The following is an 8,956-nucleotide window of genomic DNA, read 5'->3' as shown; positions in this document are numbered from 1 at the left end:
TGATATAGTGCCACACAACAGACTTGTGAGCTAAATTCTAGCTCATGGAATAAAAGGGAAATAGGCAATTGGATAAGAAATTGGCTGAGTGATAGGATACAGAGGGTAGTGATAAATGGCTGTTTTTCAGATTGGAGGAAGCTCTGTAGTGGAGCTCCCCAGGGATCAGTGTCAGTGTTGGGACCTTTGCTCTTCCTGATATATATTAATTACCTAACTGTGGTTTTTCAGGGCATGATTTCAAAATTTGCAGATGATACGAAGATTGGAAACATTGTCGACAGTGATGAAGATAGTCTTGAACTTCAAAAAGAAATAGGCATGTTGGTGGATTTGGCAAACAAGTGGCAGATGAAGTTCAATGCAGAGAAGTGTGAGATAATTCATTTTGGCAGGAAGATTATGGAGAGATGGTATAAAATAAAGGGAGAAACTCTAAAGGAGTTGTAGGAACAGAGGGACTTCGATGTATATGTACCTAAGTCATTGAAGTTGGCAGGGCATGTTGAGGGAGCTGTTAATAAAGCATATAGTATCTTAGGCTTTATTATTAGAGGCATTGACTACAAGAGTAAGGAAGTCATGTTGAACTTGTATAAGACACTAGTTAGGCCTCATCTGGAGTACTGCATCAAGCTCTGGACACCATTCTTGAGGAAGGATGTGAATGCAACGGAGTGAGTACAGAGGAGATTCACAAGAATGATTCCAGGGCTAAAGAACTATAGCTATGAGGATAGATTAGAGAGGTTGAGACTGTTTTCCTTGGAGAAAAGAAGGCTGAGAGGAGGTTTGATAGAGGTATTCAAGATCCTGAGGAGTATGGACAGGGTAAATAGTGTGAAACTATTCCCAATCAAGAGAGTATCAAGAACTAGAAGGCATTGACTCAAAGTAATTGGCAAAAGAAGTAAAAGTGATGTGAGGAAAAAAATTTTCACCTAGAGGGTGGTTGGAGTCTGTAACAAACTTCCTGAGAGGATGATGGAGACAGGTTCGATCGAGGTATTCAAAGGCAAATTGGATTTCTATCTGAAAAGAAGGAATATGCAGGGTTACGGGAATAAGGCAGGGCAGTGGGACTAGGTAGAACACTCTTTCAGAGAGCCAGTGTAGATTGGATGGGCCAAATGGCCTCCTTTTGTACTGTAAAGATTATGTGATTCCGTGAACTGTGGAGACCTGTAAACCAAATGAACTAAATATACCTAACAACCACAAAATGAAGAAATTACCAGACAAGTTTTCACATTCCTTCAAGGACTTAGCTGATTTCCACAGGGTTCCACCTGTTCAATCGTCTACATAATGGTGCACCTCTTTCTGGCACCTTCTCAACTCTCAGCTCCCATCAGTCATGGTAGGATGAATCTACCAGAACTTCCTTTACCTTCACACGCTATGGCTGATTCTGGACATTCAATCACTCAGGAGTGAAAAAAAATCAGCTGCAGCATTCCTCAGCATGCTTTCTGACCACTCAGGAATCCGGCTTTTTGATTTGGCTTGCTGACCACCTTCTCTCTCCAGCTCTCTCCTTTCCTTTTTGTGTCTGCCTGACAGATGGCTTCCATATTTTAATTTCCTTCCTGTTGGTACTGCTTCCAGGTTAAGGGTTACCAGGTCAAATGGCCCAGTATTTATTATTATTATTCAAAAATTATAATTGATCCTTTTACAAGTGATATAAACCCTTAAAAGTCTTTTTCAAACATATTTTTAAAAAAAAAATGATTACAGGTTCCTCAAAAAGTTTAGAGTAATTACAGATTTTTCTTACTGTTACTGCTTCTATGTCAAAGGCCCAGAAGCAATGGGTTTTTCAATGGGTTTCTATTTGAGTTTCTCTTCCTATGGCAACTAGATCACAGAAGCATGTCTCTGAGCTGAGGTATTTATCTGGAATTTTCTGTTTTACTTTGAGTTAAAGGTACCTTTCAAAACATAGATAATTTGTAAAGATCAGCGTTCATTACAATTTAGACAGGCTGGTGGAATAGGCAGACAAATGGCAGATGAAATTTATTGCAACAAGTTAGGGCTGGGGAATTGATACATTTTTGTAAGAAGAACGAGGAGAGGCAATATGAAATAAAGGGTGCAAATCTAAAGTGGGTGCAAGGACAGAGACGTCTGGGGGTGTACGTACACAAATTGCTGAAGGTGGCAGGGCAGATTGGGAAAGTGGTTAAAAAGGCATATGGGATGTTGGATTTTATAAATAGAGGTGCAGAGTATTAAAAAAACAAGGAAGTTATGATGCAGCTTTATAAAACATTGGCTCAGCCTCAACTGGAGTATTGTGTTCAATTCTATGCACCATACATTAGGAAGGTTGTAAAGGCATCACGGAGGGTGCATAAAAGATTTACAGGAATGGTTCCAGGTTAGAGACTTCAGTTTTGTGGATAGATTGGGTTGTTCTCCTTAGAGAAGAGAATGTTGAAAGAAGATTTGATAGACGTGTTCAAAATCATGAGGGATTTAAACAGATATGATAGAGAGAAACTGCCCCCATTGGTGGAAATATCAAAAACCAAAGGACACCAATATAAGATGAATGGCAAAAGAACCAATGCTGACAAAAGGAAAATCTTTTTATGCAGCCAAGGGTTATGATCTGGAATGCACTGCATATGGTGGAGATGGATTCAGTTGTGACTTTTGATAGGGAATTGGATAAGGACCCAAAGAGAAAAAAATTGCCAGGCTAGAGGAAGAGTGCTGAGGAGTGAACTAGTTGATTTGCACTTGCAGAGAGCTGGCATGGACACAACAGGCTGAATGACCTCTTTCTGTGCTGTAACCTTTTCAGGATTCTATGTTACTACAAAGGAATTGGACTGCAGAGAGACCCACAGAGCTGGTCAAGTAGGGGCTGCAAGGTTACTTTTATCTAAAAGTCTGGTTAATCAGTCCTTGCCACACCAATCTGTCTGCCATACATCAGCTAGGGTCATATTCCCTTCTTTCTCTTCTACCTTCTCTCCTTCCTTGTCTTCTCTGCAGGCAAGACCACAGGTTTGCCTTCCAAATATCTATCTTATATTCTAACATTCAGGATTAATATGAGGTACATGTGACTTAACAAGCAAACTGTGGTCAAACACACAACACTCTACAAGTTAGGCCACAACTTGAGTACTGTGTGCAGTTCTGGTCACCTCATTACAGCAAGTATGTAATTGCACTAGAGAGGATACAGAGGAGATTTACAGGAATGTTGCCAGGGCTGGAAAATTGCAGCTATGAAGAAAAATTGGTTAGGATGGGGTTGTTCTCCTTGGAACAGAGGAGGTTGAGGGGAGATTTGATTGAGATGTGCAAAATTATGAGGGGCTTGGATAGAGTGGATGGGACGGGCCTTTTAATTTTACCAGAGAGGTCAGTGACTAGGAGGCATAGATTTAAAGTGATTGGTGGGATTAGAGGGGAGATGAAAAAAACGTTTCTCACTCAGAGAGTTGTAGGGGTCTAGGACTGACTGCCTGAAAAGTAGAGGCAGAAACCCTCGGCTCATTTAGAAGGTGTCTGGATATGCACCTGAAGTGCCGTAAACTGCAGGGCTATGGACCAAATTCTGGAAAATGGGATAGGCTGGGTGACTTGTTTTTCATCCAGACACAATGGGCCAAATGGCCTCTTTCTGTGCTGTAAACTTTCTGTGATTCCCTCTAGCTGCATGAATTCCCCTCCTATAATGGAGATCTTCAACCCCTCCTCAGACTTTGTGTAAGGCTCATCTGATATGTCCAGATAGTAAAAGTACCATTTCAACAGGCTGATTGTTAATTTCTTTGTGATTTTGGGTGAAGGCACAGGTCTCATTGCATTCCTTTTCTGCATTGTTGTGAAGATTTTAGGCTAAGGTAGCAATGGGTATCAAAAGTTCCCAGCAGCTAATCATCCATTTATTTTGCTCTTCGAAATAATTAGATTGGTGACTTTCACTACAACAGGAAGGGCTGGCCATGTGCAGAATGTCACCTGCAGATCAGGTATATGACACAATTCAGTGTCTGTCTCCCTGCTGGAGTGCAGGTGAAAACAGGTCTCCACTGACACCAGCAAGTAGTTGCACTGATTGTACAATGTAATATTTGGGCCACCTACGGATGGGAAGCAGTTGGCTGTTGTACCCTTACACTTGACTCTCCTCCCTCCTCAGAAATTCCTATTACTCCTACAAACCCATTGGCAGGCCTGATGGAATGCCTATGGTCGACACTGTTTGCACTGGTGATAACATGAATGCAGCTGTATGCACCAAAGGTGTGCTGAATTGAATTGGGGAAAGCAGCTAACAACAGGCAAACATTTGTTTGCACAAACTCAAGGCAACATTAGCTGCAGAAAGCAAGCCTCAATAATATAGCATATTTCAAGTGGTGGAGCTCTTCAGTGAAAAAATTCAGGCCTTTAAGTACCCATTTTATACATGTGCTCAGTGAATTAAGAGCAGCACTGCAAAAATACATGGGGAATCTGGAAAGTAGCAGTTTATAATAATTAACATATCTTTGTAGCGTAGCCTTAACTACCTAATTGATAGCCATCTGTGCTATTAACAAATGGCCATTCCCTGAGCGCACCTCCCAGAATTGACTCTTCTATGTGGTGCCGAAACGAAACAGTGTGAGACTACTGCTTCAAGGAACTTCACTCTGCTTTACTTCAGAGTCAGGTCATAGAAAATCTTAAGCTTGTAATAGACCGTAGGCCCATCTAATCTTCCATGCTGCTGTCTTTGAGTAGTTTCCAATACGGTGTTTCTTTTCAAGATACCTTCCAACTTTGCTTTGAAAAGATTTAGTTTACTATCCCTGCAAGCTCCTTTGATAAGCCAATGCAAAAATCAATTCTCTCTATATCAAAAGATTCTGTTCAGCTTGGGTCCTGATGCCAGGTTTACATTGCCAGCTGAGTGCTAGTGCAAAGAGGAAATCACTTCACACTCATGTTAAATTTGCAGTGCATATTCACCTCAAGTTATCTTTGAACTGTTGCAATATGTGTGATCTACATTAATATTTTGGATGTGGTGAGTAACATGGCACAGTATGCTGGTGTACCAGTGCACATGTTGGAGAGGGCACAGGTGTTTGCCTATCATTCCCCACTTGGTGACTTCTGATTTTTGAATTGGCTGTTGTCGTTCAGAGGAGGGAAGCTAAGCGCTTCCTCGCTGGGGGTGGCTGGTCATCCATCACACTGTGGGTTGTTGACACATATCATCCATTGGTTGTCACAGCATGGATCGCCAGTGGCTGTGTCGGAATAGGAGAATGGGTAGTAGCATAGGCAAAAAAAAATTGGCCAAAGGAGGTTTTGACAAAAAAGGGATTACACTGTTTTTATTAAAAACAGCCCGGAATTTACACATGAACTTAGGTCAGCGAAGTCCTCATTTTAGTACGAGGCATGTAAGACGCGCTCCTATTACATACCGGGATTTCTAATGTCTCTCTTTCATGCATTTCTCCAATTGTGTAAAATATAAATAACTGAGAGAAAACAATCCCGAATTCGAAGGGGGCGGGGGTTTAAATTAAATTGCCTCCGGAGAAAAGAAAAGCAGTTTTCGGAAGGGGGGGAAAAAAAAAGTTTCCCTGTTTACAAATCTACGCAAAAATTCTCAAGAAAACTTAATGGTGAAAGGAAAGCTGGAAGAATCGCTGTCTGAAACCCGAGAACCAAGCTCTCCGGGTACTGGATGAAGCTCCGAACCTTTTATTTTATTTTTCTTTCTGAGGTTGACTTTTTTTTTTCAATGAATCCGAATCAGCGGCTTTTCTTCTATGTGTTTTTTTTTTAAATGCCCCTTCGCCCATTTTGTTTGCTGTTTGGAGTCTGTGGTTTTATTTTCCTTTTCCCTTCCCCTTGTTTACTCAGGCAGTGGCGGTATCATTCCGCTAGTGTTGGGAGAGAAGCTCCGTCCCTCCCTCTCCCTCTCACACACACACACAGTGAGTGAGTGCCAGCTCGGTGCACGGAGCCAGCGAACAGCGGCAGCCACATAGCGGGACAGACCCGAGCACCGGCGGCCCCCCCGCCCGCTTCCTCTCGCCCTCGCCCACCACAGGGGGAAAAAAAACTTGCCCGCAGACCCTCCCTCCCCTCCTGGCCGGCGGCGCTGCTGACCCAAACCTCCCGCATCCGGATGGCCGGGAGCGGCAACACCGACATCCCCGCTCCGATTCCGCCTACCATCGGGAGCAACTTCCCAAGTTTCAGCGCGATCTGCTTTTTCTGAAGACTTTTTGTGTGTGTGTGTGCGCGTGTTGTTGTGTCTTTTCTTTTCCTTCCTCCTCCTCCTCCTCGCTTCCCCCCCTCCCCTCCTTTTCTCCCCTCATTTTTTTTTCTCTCTGTCGAGTAGTTTTTTTCTTTCTCTCTCTCTTGTTGGGTCGGGACAGGAGGAGATCCGAACAGATCTTGTGTGTGTGTGTTTAAAGAGAGAGAAAGAGAAAGTATCAGTGGGAGTATTAAAGGGGCCGCTGCCACCACTTTTGTCTGAAGGAATATTACAGTAACACGAGAGAAAATGGGCTTCACTTATCTTCGGGGAGGTGGATTGGAGGATGCAAAGTGTTTTTGTTAAGATTTTGATTTAATTCAAACAAAAGGGAACCCAAGACTTTTTTTTTTATATATATATCGCAATCTCTTTGGGAAAAAGGAAGAGAAATCCGGGGACAAAAAAAAAAGAAACTTGTCAACGCTGTGTGCTGGGAGGGTTAGGATGGGGGATTATAACATGCCCCCAAACCCGAAGCACAGCGCGATCGTGGAGAGGTTGAGGCAGCGGATCGAGCTCTGCCGCCGGCACCACGCAGTCTGCCAGGTCCGCTACGAGCAGAACCAGCCGCAGCGCATCGAGCAGGAGCGAAGGGACAAACTCGCCCTGCACCAGAAGTACCTGGAAACCCGCAGCAAGAAGACCCCCAAAGCCAAACAGCAGCAGCAGCAACATGAAAGCAGCCGGGCTACCAAAAACTGCGACAGTGAACAGCCCCCAGGACCTAACGCACCCAGTGAACACAGGAATCTCACCTTGATCGCTGTAAGTTTGCTTTTTTTACTTGTTCACCTACCTTCAAAAAAAAAGGAGGCACGTATGTAGACTTTTTTTTTTGGCATTCCCTTTGTTGTTTTGGTTTTTGTTCAAAAGAATTGGATCTGCATAAGGTTTTTTTCAAAATGTGTGGTTAGACTTTGGAAAGTGTCTCTTAAACCTCTTGATTTTTCCATCTTGTTGACAGAGGTTACTTAACGATTTATGTGAAATTGCAAAGAACAAAATGTCAGTTTGGTTTAATCTTACGAAATATCCATTGTAAAGCTCAAAAAGGCTGTCCCATCTAAAAATGGGACAGTATGGTAACCATATTTCTTTGATAAGACTTGTGGAACTTTAAGTAAATTAAAGAGCCCCAGCCTATTGACTCCCTAATCAGTTTTGTGAAATAATAAGCAGTGACCTGTGTGGGTTCAGTCTTTGGAGTATACTTTCAAAAAGCCTGCCTATACTGAATTGAAGGAGCCCCCACATCCCATTGGAAGAAACAGTCAATCATATATGTGTGACCAATAAATTGAGTGTGCTTGTTCAAAATTTCTGAATTGGCCAATAAATTGCACCTGCTTACATTAAGGGTTGTAAAAATTAGGATAAGAACTGCTTTGATTTCAGCAAGTTTGTGGATGATTTTATATACGATTTTGAATAACAGTGTGTGACTTATACAGAATAACAATTGGCAATTAGGGGATCAAAGGCAGTTATATAATTCTCAGGCTTTGGATTGATGTATATTGTCCAAATTATGTATCTGTGGTATTTGAACTCCTTAGACATGTAGGTGGTTTGTAGCTTACTTATAACTGGTGTTTATATGTATGAGGGATAAGTTTCTTAGTCAACTGAACCCTTTTTAAATGTACAGCATATCACCAGGACTGAAACTTGTCAACATTGGTACATAGTTTCTTTGAGCCACAGTTTTGTGAAAAAGACATTTCAATGTTGTACGTTTTCTTTTTTCATTTACTTTCTCCCTTGTCCCCTCCTGAAAGTGCTGGTTCCTAACGGGAGAATGGTTCCACAGGTGTAGTTGTCCTCTATATTTTACCCAAGTGCCCATTGTTTATATGAGCTTGACAATGAGTGTTAGCAGTTCATCTGACTGGCAGCAATAGGGACATATCATATCTGTGTCTCATTCTGTTCTTTTCTGATGTCTACATGTGTGTATTTCCAACAGAGTTTGTTGGGTAGTGAATAGGAATCTTAATGATTTTTTTTCCTTGCATAACCCAGGAGTGCTGAGTCCATTTGTAGTGTTCCTGTTGTATTCTGGTTGAGATCAGCTGAGTGAGTACAAAGAATAGATCAGTTCAGGAACTACTCAGTATGGCTTAGTTACTCATTGCATAAACTCGAGACGAGTGCTCTGACTGTACACGTGTGTGTGTGTGTCTAATATATATATATAATATTTATATAAATAGTTACAAGCTGTAATTCACTCAAGCAATTGTGATGACATCTCAAACCGTGAAGTTGAAGCTTTAGCAGATTATAAACTTCAGCATGACATTGAGATTGAATTACAGCCTTAAACTCAATGCCAGCTATTTGTTTTTGTATCATTATTACTAGTTAAAATCTCTTTTTCAAAAAGCTGCTTATTGACACTACTTTTCATAAAACAAATAGTTTTACAAGCTTTAGATTATAAAACAGGAAAACAGTATTTAGTAATAAACATATGCAAGAGCAAACTAAGTATGTACAATAATTATATTTCTGTAGGTTTACATAATGTTGCTAAATGGCTTATTGAGGGTATGGGATCAAGTACTGTACAAGAAAAATCGTACTTAAGTGAACATTCTTTCGTATTGTAACAATACACCTGTGTGATATCTTAGCCCATCATTTCAAATTGCCGTCACC

The 8,956-nt window shown here is 41.5% G+C and overlaps 1 protein-coding gene across 1 annotated transcript in view; it reads left to right on the top strand.

Annotated features, from left to right (window-relative positions):
• Positions 1 to 5,963: 5,963 nt before the first annotated feature.
• The window catches only part of maml2 (mastermind like transcriptional coactivator 2), a 416,101-nt gene continuing 413,108 nt past the window's right edge, over positions 5,964 to 8,956 (top strand). The window contains exon 1 of the mRNA XM_078545799.1: positions 5,964 to 7,060. Coding sequence (XP_078401925.1) covers positions 6,740 to 7,060 — 321 coding nt within the window. The 5' untranslated portion in view covers positions 5,964 to 6,739. The remainder of the gene's footprint in view (positions 7,061 to 8,956) is intronic.

The sequence above is a fragment of the Cetorhinus maximus genome, chromosome 7 (assembly GCF_964194155.1).
Source record: "Cetorhinus maximus chromosome 7, sCetMax3.hap1.1, whole genome shotgun sequence".
NCBI classification, from domain to species: Eukaryota; Metazoa; Chordata; class Chondrichthyes; order Lamniformes; family Cetorhinidae; genus Cetorhinus; species Cetorhinus maximus.
Note: the sequence above shows the minus strand (reverse complement) of the source record. Positions and strands in the feature narration are given on the sequence as shown.